Source organism: Eumetopias jubatus, unplaced genomic scaffold, assembly GCF_037043125.1.
Source record: "Eumetopias jubatus isolate StellerSeaLion01/CBP00866 unplaced genomic scaffold, mEumJub1_p1.0 scaffold_16, whole genome shotgun sequence".
Classification (NCBI taxonomy): Eukaryota; Metazoa; Chordata; class Mammalia; order Carnivora; family Otariidae; genus Eumetopias; species Eumetopias jubatus.
In genome coordinates, this window is record NW_028274822.1 from 25,529,494 (window position 1) to 25,553,836 (window position 24,343).

Here is a 24,343-nt window from a genome sequence, read left to right on the forward strand (position 1 = left end):
ACACAGTCTTTTCTCTCTCCCCAGCCACCGCTCCCGCCCCTGTGCTCCCCCCTCCCCTGGTGAGAATTCTTGAAAAGTTGTTCTTCCAGCCTGAGAGAGAATGCCAGGGAATGTGGGGAAGGCGGCGGGGGCGGGGGGGGGGGGTTGTCCCTGGGATTAGTAGCTGGAGGAAGCAGTGGCAGAAACCCAGAGGCGGTTTTGGGGTCCTGTGTAAGCCATGCTCAGCCCCCCACCTCTTTTTTGGCGGGGCGAGATGGAGACTGCTGATGGGCTACTTGCCTCTGGGCTGCCCTTGCATTTGAGTTCCTGTCAGCCAGTGTGGCCAAGTGGATCCAGTGGGAAACTGGTTAGTACCCCAGGGACATCCTGCTGGTGACCTGGGGTGCTTGAGGGGGCTGGAATTGCACCATCTAACCTAGTGTGCTAGGGGCAGAGCTGGGAAGCCCCTTTCCCAAGCCGGCCTTTCCCTATGGCTCTCTGGAAGTTTGGCATTGGCAATGGTGCGTGACGGAGCTTAAGGGTCTTGTGTGTTTTTGTTTCATGGGACTAATTAGTTGTGGTTCGGAGGCATTATTTTTTGGTTTAGTTGCTTGGAGGGAGGTTGTCGAGTCTGTTTCTCGGCCTGAGTTGTCATTGTCCTCGTTAACATTTAGGTCACCATTCAGAGCACCTGAGGGGTGACAGAGATGTTGAAGAGAAGCTTCTAGTCTAGCTAGGGCAGACGGGATCTGAAGGTACAAGATCAGCAAAGACAGCAGAAGGGAACTCCACGTACTGGGTGCCAGAAAGATTTTATGGGAACCGAGGGCAGGGAGCCTTGCAGGTCTGGGGCTGCCCGGGAAGGTTTCCAGAGATAAGGAGTTTGGACCAGGCCTGGAAGGAGGGAGAACATCTCCCCTCCGGCTGGGAGCCTTCATGAGAATGTTCTCTGTCCTGATCTGGTGGTGGCTTTACACAGGTGTCTACACGAGTAGGATTCACCGGGTTGTTCTTGAGATTTGTATGCTTTGCCATACTTCTTATATGTCAATTAAAAAGGAAAAAGCAGGGGCGCCTGGGTGGCTCAGTCGGTTAAGCGTCTGCCTTCGGCTCAGGTCATGATCCTGGGGTCCTGGGATGGAGCCCCATGTTGGGCTCCCTGCTCCGCGGGGGTGGTGGGGGGGGAGGACTGCTTCTCCATCTGCCCCTCCCCACACTCGTGTTCCCTCTCTCTCAAATAAGATCAAAAAAAAAAAAAGGAAAAAGACGGCCCTTCATTCAGCCCAAGGGAAGTCTTGAGAAAGTTCTAAAGAACTGGGAAGTCTGTCTTTCACAGGATGAGGGAGAGACTGGTCTATGGGAGTGGCAGAGAGGCCACGGGATCTGAGCAAGGAGGCTTCACCCTTGGTCTTTTCTGGGATGGTTGGTAGGCAGGCAGCAACGGGGTTGAGAACAGAACCCAGGCGTCCTTTGACCTTGGGAACTACCTGGTTTCCTCAATGGGGGATTTGCAATAAAAGAGAAACTCCAGCCAGTCTGTGATCAAGCCTGACTTGACTAATGATTAATTGGCTGCCCAGAGCCCAGACGGGTGACAAGGTGCTGTGGTCTGTCTTATGATGGGCAGCAAAGCCTGAGCAGACCATTAATAATCAGCATCGCGGCGGGAGTCAGCTGTTTGGAATGTGTGGTTTCTCTTTAATGCTGTTTAGAATGTGCATAAAAATTAATCTTGGTGTTTTTATTTATTTATTTGTGTATTTATTTATTTCTCTCTTTTCACATCCACAGCAGACTGTCCAGATGCTGTGCCTTCCTCCGCTGAAACAGGGGGAACGAATTATCTGGCCCCTGGGGGGCTTTCAGGTGAGACATTTTCTCTTCTTTTCCTGGCAGTTTCAAGACCTCTTGAAATGACTGGACACTGGAGGAATGGGGGTGGCCTTCTGCCGCCCCAGCTGGTCTGGGATTAATTCTCATTTTTATGTGCTTAAACTGGATGCATCCGTGGCGACTCGGGCCCCTGAGCTGGTCATTCTGCGGTCTCCTACGCATCAGGACGCTGGGCCTGCTCCGTGGATGAGGAAGTGGGGGCCAGCTGCGGACTGGTGGGGTGCTGTTTCCTGGTTATTGTGAAAGTAGCTACTGGCTTGAGGGGCTTGCAGTTGCAGACTTGGGTGTCCATTAGTTGATGGGTTTAAACTCTGTTTTGCACTTGTCCGTAGGGCATCGAGTGCCTTGAAGGGGATGGATCCACCTTTTGGGAACTTGAAAGCAGATCCCAAGTGTAGGGTGGGAGTTCTGCATAGACGTCCTTGATGCTTTGCAAGTTTTGCCTTCCCAGGCTAGCTTAGTGCATTGTCTGGGCACGGGAGCCACAGGATGGAGACACTGCAGACCCTAGACACTTCGTAGGGCTACCCCGGAGGGAAGGTTTTCTTCCTCAGGGTCGATGGGCGTGCTTGAGGGCCTGGAATGCCAGTGCTGGAGGGTTATGGGGTTAAGGGAGGGGCATTGGGGAGCCCGAGCATCGCTGTCCCTGAGGGGCAGGAGAAGAGAGTCATAAACTTGGAGAAACTCATTAGCAATGTAAGTGGGAAGCATTTTCCTCTTTCTTAGAAGACATCGGTTTCCCCCTGGTTTTCCCACCCCAGTATGGCCGTCACTAGATTTTCTGAGAGCTGGCTAAAGCAGGAGGCAAAGTAGAGTGGGGGAGGGGGGGTGGGGGAGAAATTCCACAGAGTTCCGTGCATTTGTTGTTTCTTGCTTGGGGGCATTGGCATAGGATCATGGCAGCTCGGCTGGAAGCAGTAAAATTTGTCTCCAGGGGGGACTGCGAGGTACCCTCTTCTGTGAGGTGACCTCTGATGCCTCCAAGCCACGGTCATGCTCAACTCATCCCGGTCAGCCCCTCCCAGGCTGTCCTCCAGGAACTGAGCTTGCCAAGGACTAGGAGGCCTTTAGGAAGACCCTTGTTTGTTTTTATTTCAGTACAATATATACTCCGACTGTTGTCTGCGACGGGAGGGTATTGTTTACACAAAGCTCCTAATGAGGAGTGAGCAGGAAGGAGAGGGGGCCCAGAGAGGGGCGGGGGCTTCGGGTGTGAGGACGGGGCTGGACCGCAGCGGTGGAGCAGGGACAACTTGTGAACTGCGTCTTTTCTGCTCTCTAAGGCTGAGAAGGTTCCTGAAAGAAAGAAGGCCAAGAAGAGGGAGAGGGTCTGGGCAAAAGGACACACTCAGGATGTTGTTAGATGGGTTTATTTTTTAAACCCTGAATGTGTAGGGAGGAGCCCCAGCCCCTTCGAACCACATGAAATAAGCAAGGGAAGTGGTAGCTTTTGAAAGGGGGGAGCTTTTCGGAAGGGTTGTCTTACTGATAACATCTTGTCTGTCTCCTTTGCTGGGGGAAGTGACAACACCAGGCCGAGCATCTCCTCCCTCTCCCTCGGCCTGAGAGCCAAACGGCAGCACGTCCCAGGCATCCCCATTGGAGATGGGTGGGCACTTGACTTTGCCTTCCCGAAGCTCCCCCAGTCCTAGAAAGAAAAGGGGAGGGGGTGTGTGTGTATAAAACAGTGATTAACCGCTCCCCCCCATCCCCACCCCCTAAGGTAATTGCAACCATTTAGATTACTAAGGAGCTGCTAGGGAGGAGTGGTTGTCTGTGAAGGGATCGAATGGTTTAACAAAACTGCAAAAGGAAAAAGACCAGGGGGCCTCCACATGAAAGAGCATTTGTTTTGAATTTTAGCTCTTAATTTACTAATTCCCAAGGCTTCAAAGTTTGAGCTCTTTCTTCTTTCTGTTCAGAGTTGGAGCAGTTTATTAATAATGTGCTGTGGGGGGAAATTGAAGAACCTTGATTTCTGGGTTGGTGCCCAGTGGTTTGGGGGTGTCAGGAGAGGGGAGGTGATGGGCACAGAGAAAGCCCGGGGCTACACCCTTTGGAGCAAGAGTGCCCCCTGAAAAGATTTAATGGCCTTGGTCCAGGACGAGGGTTTTGCAAATGGAGCGAGCCCAAACCTCCTCCTCCCCAAGTTGATCTTTCCATGTGGGGAGGGGACGTGGCCTGGGTGTGTCCGCCTTGGAGGATGAGGCTGGTGGGGGCTGTGGGGGCAGCCTGGCTGAATGGGGCAGGGCCTGTGGCCGAGTGGGACGAGGCTGCCCAGGGCGGGGAAAGGGTTAGCAGAGGCTGGAGGGTGGGAGCCTGCTTCAGGAAGGGGGGCAAGTGGGCATCAAGGTGGGGAGCGGTGAAAGCGCCCACAAGGATCTGCCCCCTCCTCCCCCTTGGAATAACCTCTCTCAGTGTCTCTTTCACAGGCCCTGTGTGCTGTTTTCCTTCCTGTCCTGCCCTGGCTGAGAGCGGGCTTAATGAATGGGGCTCAGTTTAGGGTGGGAGGGAGGTCGGGAGCGGGAGCCAGGGCTTGATTCTCTTGGCAAGGGAAGAAGGGAAAGAAAAAACAGCCAAATGTGAAAATGTGGTGCCTCGGAGGTGGGGGTGGGGGTGTGCTCCAAGGCATTCCCCTCCTGAACTGCCGGGGTGACTCCGAGGCTGGCCCTTCCCTCTCCTGCAGGGAAGGGGAGTGGGTGGGTGGGAGCCTTGAGCAGGCCCGCTGGCTGCATTTGGAATCCAGCCTTGCAGCTTGGGTCTGGCCGGGGAGGCCATGGGCCCAGGCCTTGGGGACTTGCAGGGAAACATACCCCACCCCTGCAAGTTTCCTCAGTCTGGGAAAACCGGCACATTTTTAGAAGGCTGGGACTTGCTTCCAGGAGATTGTACTTTCATTTCTGACAGCCGGCTCTCTGAGACAGATGGATTGCTTGGTGGGCATGGTTTTGTGTGCGTGCGCGCGCGTGCGCTGCAGACGTACAGATAGACGGTCCCGTGCCCAGACGCATGAGCAGGCAGGGGCCCCCAGGCAGGCCGTGGGATAGGCCTGGATTTCTCTTGATGCCCACCTGGGGTAGCTGGACGGCAGGGCAGCTTTCCCATGAGGATATGTGCTTCGGCGGTGGGGGCGTGTTTGTGGATGGGTTCTGGACTCTGATTTGGCAGCTCCAGATTCAGCTGTGTGTGTATAGTGCCTTTTGAAAGGCATGCAACTCCAGAGTAGGCCCTTGCTCCTGGAGCGTGTCCTGGCCTGGGAAGACCCACCCTGGAGAGGTCTGATGTGGAGGGGAAGCTTCTAGGTTCGTCTGGGTGGTGGAAGCGGGAGCATTTCGCTCCCAGAGCTTTCACCTTATCGCTGGTAATCAAAAGCATGTGCTAGAAGCTGCCATCTTTGCAGCCTCCATCTGGAGTTCCTGGTGGGGCTTTGATTTAGCTCATCTGCTGTCCTGGTTTGGGTGTGTTGGAGGAACACCGTCTCTCCCGCCTGCAAGTTCTGGGTCCTCCTCCCTGTACATATTAATGTCTGGAGCTGGCCGTACGTCCCTCCCCGGATTGGGGCAGGGATTGGAGGCCAGCAGTTTGTAGTTTATTTCAACTTTAAGAGAGATGCCAGCATGGAATTCAAGGAAGGAAGTGGGGGCAGTCGTGACATAGGTACTGATGTGTCTTGGGGGAGCCCCAGCTCTTGGCTGTGCAGAGTCATGCTTGTTGGAGAGACACTGTTCCACCAGTCCAAGGGAGGGTCTTAACCATGTATACTTTCTGGTTCCCACTTCTGGGTGATGGGCAGTGTCCTTAGGTCACCGTGCACTCCTGGGACTTGTCTCTTCCTTCTCTTTGGTCCTTGCTGGCATCTATGATAGCTACAGAGAAAGAAGTCCTCAAAATTACCTCTGTAATCTAGAAACATGCTCTGGCTCAGTCCATGGTCAACTTAGGCTCAAACCAAGTAGCTTAGGAAAGATTGCTCTATCTTGTTTTTAAGCAAAGTTCATCAGCTCCATGTGAGCAGTTACTTACTGTCTGGCTTGGAATGGTGATGGCACACTGGGAATAACTGGACCTGGGTGCCTGTCGCTGTGTTTTTCATGTCTCCTTCCTCTGCCTGGGAACAAACAGCTTGTGGTTTCACTGAGGTTTCTGATGCCAGGGGTGGTGGGGGTGGGGGTGGGGGTGGGGGTGGGGGTGGGGGTGGGGGTGGTGGAGGAGGAGAAGGAGGAAGAGAATTGAGGTCATCCGAGCGGCCAAGAGCACGGGCTCTGGGGGGGGTCAGATGCACCAGCACATGTGACCATGAGTGAGCTCCTTACCTACCCACTCCCTTAGCCCCCAGATGCAGACAGTCTGGATCTCTAGGGACCCAGCCCACGGCTCCCTAAATGCCAGTGTAATGACTAGGGGCCTGGGCCAGCTCACCTGGTGCACACCCACTCCCCCGTGAAGACCAGTCCTGGACGGCTGCTCAGGCTTCTGCAATGCTCGAGGCCATGCTCTCAGCCCTGGATGAGGGCTCACTCATGAAATCCCCTTTGTCTGGAAAGAATGAGGTAGTCAGGCAGGGGTTAAGTGCAGAGAGACAGCCCTTAAAGCTCTCTGAAGCAAATCTGGGCTGCTCTCCTGGCCAGACTAGACGGGCTTCTGCCTCCTGCATCCTGTCAACTGAGGCAGAACAGGGCCTCCTAGCAAAGGGGGTGGGGGCCAGGTGAGGGCCCGTTTCCAGGGTCACTTCTGGCTACAGTCTAGCACATTAAATCTCACTGCCCCCCTTGGACCTTTCCTTAGCAGAGCCTGGCTGTAGATGGGTGGACTTTAGACCTGTGGGGCCTCTCTGGCAAGCTCCGAGCCAGTAGGACAGTGGAAAGGGAAGAAGTGCCATCAAGTTCGGCTTCTTTTGCATCTTTATTGTTGCTGTTACCGTCCCCAAATCCTGCTCTTGGCCAGTGTGCACTGATCCGCCGTGCTGATGCTGTCCACTTCAGTCTGGGCTTGGAACCCATGGTGGCAACTTCAAAGCAGGTGGGGGGAGGCGAGGCCTAGGGTGGTGGTCCCAGACTTTGCCTGCACGTTAGAGACCCTGGGATCTTCTGAATCAGAGTGTGCAGGTGGGGGCCCAGCATCGGTATTTTGTGAAGGTCCCCAGGTGATCGCAAGTGTGCTGACAAGTTGAGGAACCTCTGGTAGGAGGGGCAGAGGGGTCTGTGTTCCTGCGGGGCCTGTCATCTGGTGGCTTCTCTTGGTGGCCGCGAACGTGTCCTGTGATTCTGTGGCAGGTGTCCTGTGATTCTGTGTATTCTCTCTAGTGAAGAATTTGAGGATCTTGCTGAATGAACTTCTTCTCAAATGAGATTTTTGCTTGATTGACTTTACGCCTTCCCTCAGTTAATTTTGCTGTTGTTAATGACACTGTAAAAGTGACCGGCGAGACAGTTTCCTTTTGGGGTGATAACAGTGTTCTGGAACCACGTACGGAACTGGTGATGGTTACACAATTCTGTGAATGAGCTCAATGTCACCAATGGTAAATTTTATGTTATGGGTATTTTACCACAATTTTTAAAAGGTACATAAGTTCCCTGTGGTAGCTTTTCAATGTGTGCAGATATTTGGATAATCAAGGACAGTGATTCCAGAGAATAAAAATGGAGAGACTTGTGTTAGGTGCCTGGGAGCTACTGTTAGACAGACACTCGTTCCCAAAGCACCTCTGAGGTCTCCTGGGTTGGGGGGCTCCCTTTGATGGGCCGGGAGCCAGTCTTCTCTGACTCTTAACTCCCTGAAGAAGTGGGGAGAAGCAGGCGCTTCTCCGTGTTGATTTTTTTTTTTTTTTTTTTTTGACCTTCCCTTTTCCATGTGGGTTGCAGAAATGAGAGGCAGGAAAGTTCTCTGTGGTTCTTTCCAAGCCTGACCTTTCTGCAGCGGAAGTGAGTGCACTTGTTCTGTCTGCCCCAGATACTTTTTCCCCCCAGGTCATGGCCAGCCTGGGGATTGGAAACCAAGCATGATGCAAGGGCTGTCCCCCAAAGCCTGGGCCCCCCCCCACCCCCCTGCCCCTTCTTGGTGATCCAGACCCCTCCCCTGGCTCTCATGCCAGGGTCCCTAGTCCGTGTGACATCCCTGCTTGAGGTTATAGGGCTGCAGAGGGAGGCGGGTGACTTGCCCGGGAGCCCTCCCTTTGCAGGAACCTCGTGAAAGGTTACTGTACATCGCGGCCACTGGGAGGTCACCACTGGTCCTACCATCTTCCTCGCTCGGGATTGAATGGCTAGCCCAGAGTCTGGCCGGGTGCCTACTGTCACAGAGAGGCTTCCTCTCTGGGCTATTTTCAGCGGGAAGATATTATTAACTGCTGAGGCACAGTTCTCAATTTAGTGGCTAACACACCAAGAAAGCAACATTGACTTTGTCAGCGACGGCTCTACCCAAACACACTGGGCTCCCCTGACCCCTTCCACGTCTCCCCGTGGGGTGTCCTTGGGGATCTGGGATGGGGAAGCTGCGATCGGGAATTCTGTCTGCCACACAGAGATGAGAACCTTTTTAACGAAGCCAGTTCTTTAAAGGTGTAGAACATGATAATGTTTATATTCTAAGGTGGGGAGATTTTGTGCTGGGAGTCGGGCACTGGATGAAAAAAAGAAACTTGCTGTGGAGTTGAGGACAGTTGTTTAAAACAGAATGATAACTTTCACCTTGTAAGCGAACAGGAAATATTGGGATAAGACAGGAAATTGCATCATTCCTCTTATAAGAACTCCAGAAAAAAGTTGTTCGCGAAAGGTAGTGGCAACGAGGTGGCCAGCCCTGGGTTTTTTTGTTGCTGTTGTTTCTTAGGGTGTTCTCCCCCCTCCTTCCCTTCCACTCCCATGAGAACTTTCAGGCCATTTTCTTTAAGAAAGGGGCTGTTTGAGAACTTTGTTATTTTTATTATTTAAAAAAATATTTGACCAGAAGGGTCACCTTCAGTTGAAATGTTAACTGCAGCCTAATTTCCTGGTTCACTAAAGAATCTTTCATGACTTTTTCAGCTTCCTTCCCCAAATGGTGAAGCCAAGCAGCTCTTGGCTGGAAGTGGATTTTGGTTTGGCTGCTCGAGGTCCTCGACACTGAGCCCCACCCAGTGTCATTAGCTCAGTTTTAACTTGCAAAAGAAAAAAAAAAACTCTGACTTTTTTTGGTCGGGGGGTAGTAGGTAAGAATTTGCTCATGCCCGCAGCTTTCCACCCCAGCCTTGCCTTCCCCTAATGTGGGTGCCTGGCCTGGGGCAGGTGGGGAGTCGAGGCTGCCTTGAGTTTTCCAGCCACAGAGCCCGGTCCCGTGTCCACCCCCGCAACCCCCAGGAATTCCATACCTTCTGAGACTATGTTTCTAGGGCACTAGTGAGGAGTGGAGGGGACACGGGCTTCAGAGCTCCCCTGGTACAGCTGTGCTCTGCCCTGGGAGACGGGGGTGATGGGGCCCCCCAGTCACCCAGAAGCTTCCCCCAGAAAGAGGGCTTGCCCACGCGCCCACAGGCCCATGCGGTGTGAGAAGTAGGTGGTTATATTGTCCTGGGTGTAAAAACACAGTTTCCATTTACTCATCTCTGGGTTTCTGAGTCTCCGCCCCCTTTGATGATGTCATTGTTCTGAGGACACGGGCCAGTGCCCCAACCCGTGCTATAAGGGGCCCCCTTTAGGTTGGAGACCAGAAAGAGATTTGTATGTGGCTTGCTTGCTCCCCACTCACTCCTGCCCCCCACCCCAGCTTTTTTTCCTTAGCGTACATTGTTTTGTTTTCATAACACAACAAGAGCCCTGGGGTGTGTAAGAGCATTGTTGAACACTCGGTGAGCGTAACTTGTCCAAACAGAGCAGGACGCCAAGGCAGAATGCTGTGGGCAGGTGGTGTGCCCACAGAGGTTGCCGGGCCGGCGCCTGGCTTGGAAACACCTCTGTGGATCTGCCGCAGCTGGCTGGAAAGTAGGTGAGGACAGGGGCTTCTCTCTTCCCGCCCCCACCGAGCGCTGGGACGGGGCCTGGGCCTTTCTGGCTGACCCCTGGCTGGAAGGCATGCTGCCCTCCCAGCTAGGTTCACTTGTACCCACTTGTACCTCCCTCTGGCAGGTGTAAAGCTGGGTGGGCCAACTGCTTTGGGAGAAGCCCGCCGGTCTCTGGTTCATTCATTTAGGGATGATTTATTGAGCACCTACTATGTGCCCGGCTCTGCAAGGTGTGGACGATGCAGTTTGGGGGCCCCTGGTAGAAAGGTGGTGGTTTGTCTAGAGGTGTTTTTGGGTCAGTGAGGTAGAGGGCTCTTGAACGGGATTTGGCTCTGTCTGGAGTACAGACGGAGGGCAGCTTCTCGGGCAGTTTCTACAGGACAGGAGGAGCCGGGGCCCTGGGGCTCAGAGCCGGGCCATGGGGTGAGGTGTTGTAAGACACGGCAGAAGTGCAGGGATGGGCCCCTGGGGTGATTGTCTGAGCATGCAGGGTAGGCAGAGCCTTTCTGTCACCGGCTTTTGCCTTGGTTGTGTGGTCTGTTGAGAGTTGAGATAGAACACAGCTTGCGGATAAACAGAGGTCTGTCTCCACTGGTTCCAGCCCCACCCCCTCCATCCTCCCCTTGATTGTTAAAGGAACAGCAGTAACATTAGGAGGTACAGTTATAATCCAGACCCTGGTAGCACCTGGGTGCGCAGTGTGGCGGGAAGGTGACCAGCCATGCACTGGCTCTGTGGTGGGACCACAGCCCTGGGTGGGGGCGGGGGAGCTCAGCACAGACACAGGTGTCTGGAAAGATAGTTGTTAGAATGTTTTGACAGCCACAGGGCAGGCGGGCAATCTTTAAAGCCCTAGAGCTTGACTTTCCTTTTAGAACTCTGGTGGGCTTGATTCTCACGAGGACCATTTGGGGATGCAGCTTGGCTTTTTAATTTTAAATTTGCCGGTCAAGCCCATTTTTCTGAGGTGCCAGGGCCGTGCGGGAGGTCCCGGCCCACCGCGGTGGTTTTGTGCGAGGTGATCTAATAGGCAGTGACCAAAGCCTGTTCATTTCCACGCTCACCCCGCCCAACGGAGGGCTCCGTTCGTGGAGGCCACTCATTTCATTGATCTTCTCGCTCCGCTGTGGAACCCCACCGGCCAGAACAATCTGAGAGCTGCCTTGGCATGGGGTTTGAGCCAGGGCAGAAAAGGGAAGAACTGATCTCCACTCCAGTTTCATCTTGTCAGGCTGGGAGTTTCTGTCAGCAGACAGCTTAGTTCACTGGCCAGGGACTGTGAGTGGTTCTCGGGGTTGTTCATTTCAGAATCGCCTTTTTACTTTGAACTTGAGATGGCTGCTCAACAGGAACAGAAACAATATGACGCCAAGCTAGGACGGTGCTCTCTGTGGACGCACCTTTCCGTGTTTGCCACTCAGAGGTCACATAGCGGCCCCCGCCACCCTTTCCCCCAGCTTCCACTCTTCCAAGCCCCTAATGAAGTTGGAAGTGTCTCTTTCTCCAGTAGGCGAAGTGAACTGCGGAGGCCGGGAAGGGTCTAGAAAAGGTGCTCGGGGACCTTGCCGGCCCCAGGGCACCCTCTTAGCCAGGCCTTGCTGGCTCCTCCTCATTAATCAGTAACCCAGAGCGAAAAGAACTAGTTGGGTCTTCCTGTGAGCTGGGTGCACAGTACAGCTCTTAAAAAGAGATGGGCCCCATCTCCAGCTCAGTGGGGTCACAATGAAGACCCTGCTGGGGGATGTTTCCTGGGGGAAGAGGCCTGGGGTGGGGGGCATGCAGAGATTCAGAAGTGAGTCTTCCCAACCCCCAACTCCTGGTCTCCCCAAGTCCTGGGAGGGGGCCTGGAGAATGACAGTGGGCGGGAGAGCGCCCCCCAGGTGTCTGTCCCTAGGGGCTGAAGGTGGGGCTTTTGGCCTTTGGCCCGCAGGGCCTCACCTGTCCTGGGCCTCAGTTTCCTCATCTGCAAAATAAGCTGTTGGACCTGGTCTCTCCCAAGCCCTCTTGCAGAATCTTGCAAGGCATCCTGTGATCCGTGTGGTCTTTGGTTCTTGGATTTGAGGGTGGGTGGGAATGAGACCCCCTGTTGCTGAGGTGGTGGGTAGTTAATGGCCTCTTGCATTCTCGAATAAAAAGATTATAGTTCTTTGCATTTCTCGTGGCTTGCAAACTCTCCCAAGAATGAAAGTTGAGGAATCTGTCCCCATAAAATGCATTATGCATACCAAAATTTGCATACATTTCCAGGGAGCCTTTATGCTCGTGATGGGCGGAAGCCCACCGGTGAATCCCCTGTACTTAAGGCCTCCAGGTTAATGGGGAGCATCGGAAAGCATTAGGAGAGGCGGGGCCTTCTCTTCTATTTTCAGATCTTTTTTCTTTTTCCTTTCTCCCTTTCCTTTCCCTTCTAACTTCTTTTTGGGCGAAATATACCCCACGTTTCCCATCATGCCTGTTTTGAAGTGCACAGCTCAGTGGCATGAGTCCGTCAGCTCGCTGGGCAGCCACCCCCACCGTCCTTCTCTAGGACCTCTTCTCTTTCCTGAACTGACACTCTTATCCCCTCGAAACCCTAACCCCCCAGCCAGCCCCCGACCCTGGGCAGCCACCATTCTCCTGTCTCTGCATTTGACTACGTTAGGTACCACATAGGAATGCAGTCATCCCGGATGTGACCTGTGGCTGGCTGACTTCAGTCCACAGCGTGTCCTCAGGGTTCGTGGCCTGCGCCAGAATGTCCTTCCTTTTTAGTGTGTCTCTACATCTTTATTCATTCCTTCTTCAGTGGACACACTTGGGTTGCTTCTACTTTATGGCTGTTGTGAAAAATGTGAACATGCTTGCAAATAGTCTCAAGACTCTTCTGGATACATTTCTGGGTCATGTGGTAACCCTAGGTTTAGTTTTTGCCCCAGCGTCCTAGGGCAGCGCCATCTTGCCGTGTGTGTCCCCGAACCTATGGTGTGGAGCGGGGGAGTCAGACTGGCCATCATGCTCCTGGATGCAGCTGGGTGGGTTTGAGGCGGAGCCCTGGCTCAGGGTGTGGGGCTGCTGAGTCTGATGGGGGGTGGCCTGGCCTTCCCTACTATAAGCCAGATTGGAACCCCAATTTATGTGAGGCCTGTAGCCCTCTAAAATGTGGGGGCACACAGCACCAAGCAGCTGGTGATTTATGGTGGGCTCCAGGGGCCGTCCAATGGCAGTCCGGCATCGGTGGGTGGGGGGGGGCTTCATTCCTCTTTCACGGGGTGGGCCCCCGGGCCTGGGAGGCCCTGGGTGCTTTGGGGGTGAAAGGGCTGGGGTGGCTGAACAGTGAGTGTGTCAAAGCCAGAGAGATTAGATTACAGAGGTAGACAGAAGTAATGATTAACTTTTCCAGTCTGCACACTGTCTCCAGTCTGTCGTACTGTTGTTTTTCCCTGTGAGTACAGTGCGGGCCTGGCCTGGCCAGGCCCTGGTGTTGGGTTGTAAAGAAAGAGGAGGAATGACGGCTCTGGGAGCTAGCAGGGGGGCGGGGAGCCAGGAGCTGGCCAGAGAGGGAGGCTTTTCCATCAGATCCTGCCTTGGAATTTACTGGCCGGAATGCAGTAAATGTTCAAAATGCCATCCCATCCAACAGTTTTCATAATTGTTATGGAACAAGGGAAGCTGCGGGGGGGTGGGGGAGGGATGAAAAGGACTTTTGTTTCTCCCTGGGTTTTTCCACGTCTTCGACGGGTTTCCTACACTCTAGAAAAGCTGGAGCTGGGGGGGGGGGGATGGGAGGGGGCAGGGCAGGGCCCGTGTCTGGGTCCTGTAATACTGGACCGCCTTTCGGGGCACTGGAGGTCAGTGTGCACGAGGCTCTATTAAAAGGAGGCCCCCCAGCAAAAGCAGCTCACTGCAGAGCCCCCAGACCTGCAGAACCGGGCGAGAACTGCTCTGTACCTCTGGGGCTCAGGTCCTGTAAAACAATTGACGTATGCCTCCATTTTTATTAAGATTCTTACTGAGTTTGAACATGTAGCCCACATACTCAGAAGGGGTCAACGCGGAGAAGAAAATGAGGGACCTTTTGGTGGTTTAAGAGACGATTCTTCGGTTGGACTCATGTATGCATTCCCACTTGGGAATCCACATGTGGAAGTTGCGGGGAGGTGTCTCTGGTCTCTCTCCAGGAGGGAGGTGGCGGGGGTGGGTAAGCCTGGAGATTTGACTTGGGACGTCTTCCTGTTGGGTGATGGTCCCACCTCTTGTTCTGTCTTCCTGGGAGTGACCAGGGTCCTACCCAGTGGGCAGGCAGGTGCGCAGATACATGCCATGCAGGTGTGGGGGGCTGTCTCTGTGCAGGTATGTGAACGCCCTTTCTGAAGAGAGCTGCTGAGTTATTTGCGGGGGGCTAACGTTGGGAACGTTATGGTGCACGTTGGAGGGGAAGAGTCGAGCTTCAAACTTGAAATGATGAGACTGGGTGCACACTAACACCAGCCAGAGAGGCCCATTTACTGTAAATATTATGAATGGAGTTGGCCGGGCTGGGAGTCCCCACCCTTCCTCTCTGAGTCCTCTCAGAGCCCGGCAGAGCTGGCCTCCTCAGAAGTCAGGCAGCCGGGTACACGCTATAATTTGCATGGCTGAGGGCTGGGGCACAGGAAGCCGTGTCAGCCCGGCTGGCGAGACAGACGGGAGCTCTTGATTTGTGTGGCTTCCCTCCCCTGCCCGGCACTGCCCTCAATTATATTCTCTGCTGGCCAAATACTGCTCTTAGAAGGGTCCCCCGGGCTGGGGGCTGTTGCCTTGGACATTTGAGGGGCCTTGGGAGACAGGGGGTGGGGCCCGTTTGGGGAGCAGGAACGGGGGGGAGGAGTCCATTTTAGCTTTAGTAACTGATTACTCATCATAATTTGTAAGGCACAGTCACGAATCAGTCTCCCAGACCAGCAGGATCTGCCAAATCGGTGAGCTCGAGAGAGCTCGCAGGAGGAGGGTGGGGTGACGGGTGAGAAACTTGAGGGGTACCAGGCCTGGCTGGACGTTGGCAGCATAGTGGTGACATGGCAGACCCTCCCCTGGGGATCCACCTTTTCCTGAGGGCGAGGGATGAGGAGACGGAACGAGCAGCGCCGTTCAGAACTCCCACGTTTAAAAAGAAAACCGGTTTACAGATGGACACGGCAAAATTTGACTCAAACCTCCTTTGCCTTTTGATTTTGTTTTGTCTTAATTGTTGCAAATTAAATGCAAAAATGTGCCAGGCTCCCCAAAGTGATTTTCTTATTCTCTGGAAGGTAGTAAAAATAATGGAACCAGCGTTACTACTGATCGGGCCCTTCTGTGAATCACAGAGTGTAGCCAGAGACTGGAGAGCCCGAAGGGGGCCCCTTGTGCCCTAGCCTCCTACATATTAGTGAGGGATGGGTCGGACTGAGCCTCTGGGAGGGCAGGCCGCCGCTTGGCCAAGATCATAGAGCGGCTTTGCTGGCAAAGAAGACTGGTTCATTCCCCGCTTGGTGCAGGGGAGCTGGACCCCACGCTCAGCCCTAAAGAAGGAGTCAGATTTCCAAAGCGTGTTCTGAAGGACACTTAATTTTTTTCCTCTAGTATTTGGAAAGGGCCAGGAGCCTCAGAGGTCGGAGGTGGCTGCCCACTGCGGCTCACGCTGGCCAATATTATGGCCTTGAGTTCCAGCTCTGTTTGGCAAGTGATCTGTGCCTCTTTCTTCAACATAAAGACGGTAATAGGATGCAACCTCACAGGGTTGTCACGATCCCCTTCCACCTGGGCCTGTACATAGTAAATGCTTATTAGGTGCGGGCATGGCCCAGACTGTTCTCTTCCCTGGGGCGAGAGGGGGTGGGTAGCGTTTTCTAAGCAGTTGGAGAACCCAAGACAAGATGTCTGAGAGGTGAGACCAGCATGTGTAGGCACAAGCCAGGTCCTGGCCCCTGGCCACTTTGTATCAGATTGTCACAGCAGCCCAATGAGGCTGGCCCTGGGAGCTCCGTTTTAGGGAAGAGCTTAAGTCACTGCCAAGGTACCATGGGAGGTCGGTCTGAACGGGGTGTCTGACGCCACAGCTGGGGGTGGGGGCTGTTGCACAACCCCCGAGTTCCCTGGGGGGGGCGGGTTTTGGGGAGCCCAGCTGGTTGGGCCACAGGGACCAGGGTGTGAGTACCCCGGCCTCTGAAGCAGACCCTTTGGTACCCCCTGCCCACCCCTCGCCCCCAGTCCGGCCACCTCAATGGAGAGATCTCGTTGCAGAGCTCTGAAAACAGCCCAGCTTTCTCAGCCCTGCGTTCTGCCAGCTAGAGTCCCGTTTCCTGATCTCTTTAGTGGAGGAGCTTGGGGTAGTGGTGATGGGTTGAGTCTCAGCGTTTTCAGGGCTAACCGGAAGTGTTTCAGGTTTGTTTCATCCCCTATGGGTAACTTGTTCCAAACCCCAGGGTTGTCCATAGGAATCCGAGGGAGCCCTGGCGGAATCTTTGGTGTTCTGGATGAGGTCGTAAACAAGGCAGATGAGAACTTGCTCCAGAACCCGAATTGAGCCCAGACACCTCAGCAAGTGTTTACGTGTCTCCTTTTGAGTTCATTTGCGTCTTGGACAAGAGACCCGGCAGGGTTCCTGGTTCATTGCGAGTGTTTGGGTTGAGAGGCGATGGGACGGATCGGCACTCGGGTCCCCTGTTACCTCGGTCCTTGTCCCCAAAGTGCGCTGGTTGCTCTCCGACCAGGGTGGGGAACAGGGCTGACTGGGTGCTGTTAACCTTTGAGATGTCTGAGGTGGGGGGAGGACAGGATGAGGCAACCCTTAGTGGCGCCTGAGTACCGAGGAGGGAGGACCCTGGACCTACGGCAGGCGAGGCGTGGCCGTGTTTGCGTTCCAGTTCCAGGGTTGCCGGGTTTAACTTCTGTGTCTCCCTGTGTGCCCTTTGCTTGCCCTCACCCAGCTGTGTGAAGGCAGCCGTTTCTGCCCAGTCTCCCTCTGCTGGGCTGCCGGGGAGGGGGCGTGCAGGCCTTGTCCCACTGTGGGATTTTTAGCAGACACATCTTCATTTTTATTTTTTTAAGATTTTATTTATCTGAGAGAGAGAGAGAGAGAGAGAGAGAGAGAGAGCGCGCGCGCACACGCGTGCACGTGAGCAGGGGGAGGGGGAGGGAGAAGCAGACTCCCCGCTGAGCCCGATGCAGGACTCGATCCTAGGACCCCAGGATCATGACCTGAGCCGAAGGCAGACGCTTCACCGAGTGAGCCACCCGGGTGCCCCAAGACATCTCCCTTTATAATCCAAGTGCCTCGCAGAGATGAGGGTGGGTGAGACCCCTCCTTGCCCACCTTTTCCTCCCGCCCCCCTGTGCCCCGCAGTTGGGCACGTGTAGCGCAGTGGGCCCCATCACTGTGGCTGTCTATACTGGCCTGGTTCCCCGCTGTGTTCCTGTCCTGAAAGGCCAGAATCTCGGGGACCCCTTTCCCCAGCAGCACTCCTGTGCGTGCCCTGTTCTCAGAGCCCCACTGGGTGTTTTTTGGAATGGTCCTGCCTCTTTGGCCCTCGTGGTCGACTTCGTAAGCGAGAGACCAGAAATGGTACCATTGTCTCTTCATGTCCCCACACCTTCAAATAAAAATGGAAAATCCTGGGGTCTGGTCACCCGCTGCCATTGAGAACCCCAGGCGTGAGAGTCATTCATGAGCCTCCACTCTTCTAGAAGGGTCAGGTCTGTTCATTCATGACCAGGGTAATTAAATAACTCTTTGTAAGAGGCAGGGAGCTCCTTGTTAAGTGGTCTTCCCTAATGCAAGTGCAAACACAAGTAAAATCCTTTCCCTTCTCAACAGCCACCCCCCTTCCTTTTAAAGGGTAGATTTTTATGCTTTAAGGGAAATGAAGAAGGGGAGGGGGAAAACAACCTTAAAGGAATTTCAGGCGGATTCAGCATTTTTCTGGGGTTGCTCCAAAAATTCCCTAAACTGTAATAAAAAGAAAAAATTGTGAGCAGGCATCTGATTAGTTGGCTTTTTACAACACAGCTTTTCTTTTGGATGCTTTAAAATGCACAAATACGGTTTTAAAACAAGCCCCTGTATAGTTTTCAGAGGAGGGAGAGAAGTTGCTGAAAATACCGGAAAAGGTTGTAAAGCTGAGGGGAGTTAACAAGGGCCTGTGAGTCTTGCCTTTGGCTTCTCCTCATGGAAGCCAGTCAGGCTTCTGAGGCTCTTCCTTAGCCCTGGGAATGAGGGAGCCTTTTCTGTGTGAGAGCCTCCCCGCTCCTCCCCCTGAGGCCAGGGAAGCCCCTCTAGGAGCTAAACGTTCGCACAGACCTTTGCAGGGAGACGCTTGTGGGCTGTGGCCCAGTTCAGGGAACTGTGCTTCTCTGAAGAAAGATGATGCTGAGTGTTTCCCAGAAATAGCCCAAATGGTGGGGAATTTGGGGCAAAGCTCTGAGTTGGCAACGTGGGATGTTGTCCCGGGCCCCCAGAAATGGTAATGCGGTAAAGAGGCCTTCGCTGGTGGGATGGTTCTGCTGGAAGCATGTTCCTGTGCGCAGAGCTAGCCCGGGAGCAGGGAGCAGTGAGGAGAGGGGGTATCCGGGTGCAGGGAGGCTGGGGGTGACCGTGGGGCAGGACTGGGGAGGAGCCGGCGAGGGTCCTGCTGTGGCGGCTTAGGGCACCTAGTGGACTTCCAGGGGTCTTGTTCACGCACAGGGACACCCATATGCCGCTGGTGATCTGGGCAGGGCCGTTAACCTCCACAGAAAAAGGCTTTTTCCAGGGATGTCTGGCAGCAAATTGCTGGGTGGACTGGCGGGCTACACAGATGAAAGAGAAATCCGCCAGAACTCCCCCCCCCCCCCCCCGCCCCAGGGCTCCCGGCCAGTCCAGCCGACCTCAGGCCCCAGTCCCCGCCCGGCTTCCCCTGCCCCCAGAGGCTGCTGGGCAGACGGGGCGCCCACCCCTTTCTGGTGGGCCTGGTTCGGGCAACTTGATCCCGGGCCCCCACCCTGCCCCTCCTCGCCATCCTCCTCTTCCCAGCTAGCCGGTGCCAGGTTTCAGGGGGGCCGAGCTCCATGAAACAAAGTATCGTGAGGCCCCACTGAGGGTCTCCTGAACCTTCCTCCCAGCAACTCCCCCAGTCTTCTTTCCAGACCAGGTTTGTTGTCCCGAGTGGGGATAATAAACGACAGCTTCTTACATTTCAAAACACGCTGCTCCCCAAAACAGCAAGGCGGTCGTGCCTTCCAGAAGAGGGCTTCCTCCTTCCCAGCAAACTTGCACGCCAGAGTATTCTTATTTACACGGATATTATGGGTCTTTGTTGTAGCCTTTAGAGCCAAACTCCCTCCTCGACAAGAAAGTTCAAAGATTGCCAGCACTCACGAGTTTATTAGCAGTTGATGGATACTCTGCAGAAACAAGTTAATGCCTGATGAGTCACCTCTGCTTGGAGCCCTCGTCCCTCTCGTTTTTCCATATGTTCCAGAGTGTACGCACGCAAACACACATGCTCACATAACACACTCACGTGTGCTCACGCCCAGGGACACGCAGCCTCTCTCACACTTGTGCTTTATAGGACCATGGTTTGGGGTGACAGGCCAGTTTTCTGGGGTTGATTTTCGGGGGGCGATTGAGAGCAGGGAGCCCTCAGCTTCCCCATTTCGTGTAGCTGTCTGGGTAGGCGTTTGAGAAGGCCAGTTTGTGTGTGTGTGTGGGGGGGCGGTGTCTGTAGGAGACAGCGGCCACTCAGGGTGGGCGAGTGTGTGGCTGCCTCTGTGGGTCACAGTGCACATTTGTACAGACTTACTCACAGAACACCTCCATGCAAGACAACTGCTGCTTAAAAAAAAAAAAAAAAAAAAGTTAATGAAGCTGACTGGTTCCCAGGTCCTGACATGCCTGTAAAGGTTGGAAGCAGTTGTGTACAAAGCTGCCCTGGGTTTACCCAGCCTGCTGGAGCAGCAGGACATGGGTCCCCGAGCCCTCCTCCGCCCCCCGCTGCGAAGCTGTATCAGCATCGACCCTCAGTTGTTCCCAAACCAAAAAGGCCAGACAAACAAACAAAAAACCCATCTCACAGCCAACCCCCACCTTCAGGCCCTGAACCCCCAGTGAGTGAGAAGCGAGGGCTGCAGGGGAAGGCAGGAGGCCTCTGCTGCCTGCCTTTCCCCATTTTTGTTAACAAATACAAGACTTCCGGTCTCCGCCCTGCCACCACAAACCACAGCGTTCCTGGTTCCTGCAGCCTGGCCCGGCCCGGCCGGGGAGATTTATGGCTCCCAGTCTCGGGCCTGCCTTGCTGGCTCCAGCTTAAGGAGGAGTTGGAATGCCAGCCGCTGGGGCTCCCTTTCCCTCCATATGATCCCCCCAACCCCCCCCCTTTAAAGAGCTCTGAGCGCCTGTTTAGGAAAGTCACCTTACCAGAATCACCCCAGGCTCCTGGCTGCTTGTGGGAAGAACCAAGTCTAGGGAAGCTGGGGGTGGGGGTGGGGGGGACCTGGAGGGGGCAAGGCAAAGTGTCTACATGCTTCTGGGGAGGGAGGGGGGAGAGAGGGGGTACAACAGGAAGAGAAGGGCACTTCAGGGAAGGTCAACCCATTGCAGACACATAATCTTCTGTCTGGGCTGGAGGAAGCTTCGTCAAGGTAGTCTGGGTTAACACCAATCTGCGTGCTGTCATTTGGCATTTTGACTGAATTCACCCTTTGTGTACAGAGCTGCTGCTGACAGACACACTGAGAGCTGAGTTTGTTCTATTAGGAAGGTAGATGTTTTGGCCCCAAACCCACCTGCACTTTGATTTTGATCCGATAGCACTCCTTTATAACCGAGGCAGGCACTGATCCGAGAGGCGCTGATCTGAGAGGTCGGTGACAGACACAGACACCGCCTAGTAGGGGACCCTGGAGTCTGGAGACCTGGGTTCTGGGTCTGGCTGTGTCATCTGTGGGGCCTGAGCAACAGGCTTTCTGGGTCCTGGTTTTCTTCCTGAGGAGGACCAGGGACTCTTAGAGCAGCAAGCTTTTCAGGTTCCATTGAATTTAAAGGCCTGTAACTCTAGGCCATCTGGAAGGCCCTTTTGCCCCCAAAACTGGGACCAGTGAAGTTACTAAGGGTTCCCTGGCTTCTGAGCTCTGCAGGGATGGGGCTTACTTTGGCCCCACAGGCAAACATGCTGGTGTCCTGGGTCCCTGACCAGTTGGGGGGAGTGGAGGGAGGAGGCACCCCATGAGCCCCGTGTTTAAAGGCGGGTTCTTCCATCACTGGGCTCCCGCACTAGGACTGCCGATCCCGACCGCTTATCCAGCACCACCATCACCTCCTCTCTCTAATGAGAGCTGAGGTGGTCTTGGGCTACGTGTGTATAGGTGTGCCTTGATTGGTGGAGGAAGAGGAAGACGCCAACCCCCATCACCACCAACCGTGTCTGCCATCTTGTTTTGTAGATTCCCAACTTCTTCTAGAGCCTGGGGATCGGTCACACTGGTGCGTGGTGGCATACTGGGAGGAGAAGACGAGAGTGGGGAGGCTCTACTGTGTCCAGGAGCCCTCCCTGGATATCTTCTATGATCTACCTCAGGGGAATGGCTTTTGCCTCGGACAGCTCAATTCGGACAACAAGAGTCAGCTGGTGCAGAAGGTGCGGAGCAAAATCGGCTGCGGCATCCAGCTCACGCGGGAGGTGGACGGCGTGTGGGTATACAACCGCAGCAGTTACCCCATCTTCATCAAGTCAGCCACACTGGACAACCCGGACTCCAGGACGCTGTTGGTACACAAAGTGTTCCCCGGTTTCTCCATCAAGGCTTTTGACTACGAGAAAGCATACAGCCTGCGGCGGCCCAACGACCACGAGTTCATGCAGCAACCGTGGACTGGCTTCACCGTGCAGATCAGCTTCGTGAAGGGCTGGGGCCAGTGCTACACCCGCCAGTTCATCAGCAGCTGCCCGTGCTGGCTGGAGGTCATCTTCAACAGCCGGTAGCCCCAACGGGGAGAGGATGGGGCGGGAGCCGAGCCGGCCCAGTCCAAACTACTTTGCTGCTAATACTTTCCTCCCGAGTGCTTGCTTTTCACGCAGACTCCTTGGTCATCGTGTGTAGTTGTTGTTTTTTCTCCCCCCCCCTTCTTGTTCTTGTTTATGTTCTGTTTTGTTCTTTGAGAAATAGCTTATGAAAAGAATAGTAGGGGGGGGTTTTGGGGGGAGTGGTGGGGTATGGCTGGTAGAACACCCCAGTAGGAAAAGGGGAAGCAAGAATCCGTACCACCAAACACACAAGGATGGGGGGCAGGCCCTCACTTGGGGGTCCTCGATTCCCTTGTCAGGGCGGATGTGTGGGCGCGTGCGCGTGCACATGCGTCTGCGCGTGCACATGCGTCTGCGCATGCGCGTGCGTTTCTTACCGGGGCGTCTGCGGGGCGGTCTGTGCTCCAGGCTCCGTCTCTCCTGCCCTTTGGACGTGCTCAGCGGGGCAGAGGCAGTACCTGGGGCAAGCTGGCAAGCTGGTAGCTGCGGTTCCAACAGCTGCCAGAAGCCAGGCTCAGTCCCCGCTCCTCCCACCCCGTTTCTCCCCTCCCCTTCTAGGACAGGGGCCTGTCTGCAGGCTTCTTAGAAGCAGTGCTGCAAAGAGGCTGAGCCAGAACCAGCTGTTCCGTGCTTGTCTTCCTCCCCGTCCAGCCACCCTGCTGTCCTCGTGTCTGTCTTTTTTGGCCATCTGCTCCTGGATATCTCCGAGATGGGCTTCCCGAGGGCTGCCCGGCCTCCCTGGGGGTAGTATTGCCCACCCAGGGCCCCTCCCAAGCCCCTCAGCCTCTCCCCTGCCCTGGTCACATCAGGTTCCCCTCCCCTCCCCCCACCCCACCCCTTCCCCTTCCCCGGACTCAGAAAACCAGCTCAGCACTTTGCTCCCCTCTGCCGTCTATGTGTTGAGCTCTGCTGTTAGACCAGCGAGGGGAGCAGTCCTGGGAGGGAGACTTCTCGGCAGCCCCCCTTCCCACCAAGAAGGATTCGGTCCATCATAACCCAAGGTACCGCCCTGGGCTGACACCTAACTCTTTCATTTCTTCTACAACTCATACACTCGTATGATACGTTGACACTGCTCTTAGCTCAATGAGCATGTTTAGACTTTAACATAAGCTATTTTTCTAACTACAAAGGTTTAAATGAACAAGAGAAGCATTCTCATTGGAAATTTAGCATTGTAGTGCTTTGAGAGAGAAAGGACTCCTGAAAAAAAAAAAAAAACCCTGAGATTTATTAAAGAAAAAATGTATTTTATGTTATATATAAATATATTATTACTTGTAAATATAAAGACGTTTTATAAGCATCATTATTTATGTATTGTGCAATGTGTATAAACAAGAAAAATAAAGAAAAGATGCACTTTGCTTTAATATAAATGCAAATAACAAATGCCAAATTAAAAAAGATAAACACAAGATTGGTGTTTTTTTCTATGGGTGTTATCACCTGGCTGAATGTTTTTCTAAAGGAGTTTATGTTCCATTAAACAATTTTTAAAATGTATACTTGATTCCATGTCCTCCAGCTCCTTTTTTCTTGTGGTGGGAGGGGAGTAGAGGGGAGCGTTTCATCTCAGCTGATTGGGAAGGAGGATGGGTTGGGGAGGTATGGTCCCAGGAACCTGGGTCCCTCCAGTTTCCGCTTGTTACTCCTTACTTTACACCCACATCCTGAGCCCCACTGCACCTTTCCCGGAGGAAGGTCACCGTCACACACCTCATTTCAAGACCGCTACCTTGGGGGCTGAAGACCTGGAGGGAAGGCTGATGGGAGTTGGGTGTTGATGGTGGGCAGAGGGATCACGCCACTTGTAGGTCCCTGCCAAGCTGTACCGGGCACTCCAGGAGGTGGAGTTGACTGCCGGCAACCCAGTCCAGGTCCTATTCTGCGATCTCTCCCCTATTGGTCCTGCAACCGTTCCCAGTGGCACTTGCTGCTGAATCACTTGGTCCTGCCCCTGGGACTTCTGCCGTTGGATCTAAGCCAGGTTTAGGATTCAAGGACTCTGGCACAAGCGATGGGTCCAAACTGGACACCAAACAACGTTGTGCAGGTGTCTTGTTTTGAACCTAAGATCCAGGGGGGGGGTCTCTTTGAATTGGGGGTTATGGTTTTGGGATATCACAGGGGCGCCTGGGTGGCTCAGTTGGTTAAGCATCTGCCTTCGGCTCAGGTCATGATCTCAGGGTCCTGGGATCGAGTCCCGCATTGGGCTCCCCACTCAGCACAAGTCTGCTTCTTCCTCTGCCCCTCCCCCTGCTCATACTCTTATCGGGTCTCTCAAATAAAATCTTAAAAAATCCAGGGGCGCCTGGGTGGCTCAGTTGTTAAGCGTCTGCTTTTGGCTCAGGTCATGATCCCGGGGTCCTGGGATCGAGCCCCGCATCGGGCTCCCTGCTCAGCAGGAAGCCTGCTTCTCCCTCTCCCACTCCCCCTGCTTGTGTTCCCTCTCTTTGCTGTCTCTGTCAAATAAATACAATATTAGGGA

At 54.3% G+C, this 24,343-nt stretch overlaps 1 protein-coding gene across 2 annotated transcripts in view; it reads left to right on the plus strand.

The window, feature by feature from the left end:
* SMAD7 (SMAD family member 7) overlaps positions 1 to 23,320 on the plus strand; it is a 30,662-nt gene extending 7,342 nt beyond the window's left edge. The window contains exons 3-4 of one of the 2 annotated variants that reach the window (XM_028098337.2): positions 1,771 to 1,845; positions 21,272 to 23,320. In XM_028098337.2, the coding sequence (XP_027954138.1) occupies positions 1,771 to 1,845; positions 21,272 to 21,810 (614 nt within the window). In that variant the 3' untranslated portion in view covers positions 21,811 to 23,320. The remainder of the gene's footprint in view (positions 1 to 1,770; positions 1,846 to 21,271) is intronic. The other variant, XM_028098336.2, reaches the window with a different exon arrangement.
* The last annotated feature ends 1,023 nt before the right edge of the window (positions 23,321 to 24,343 follow it).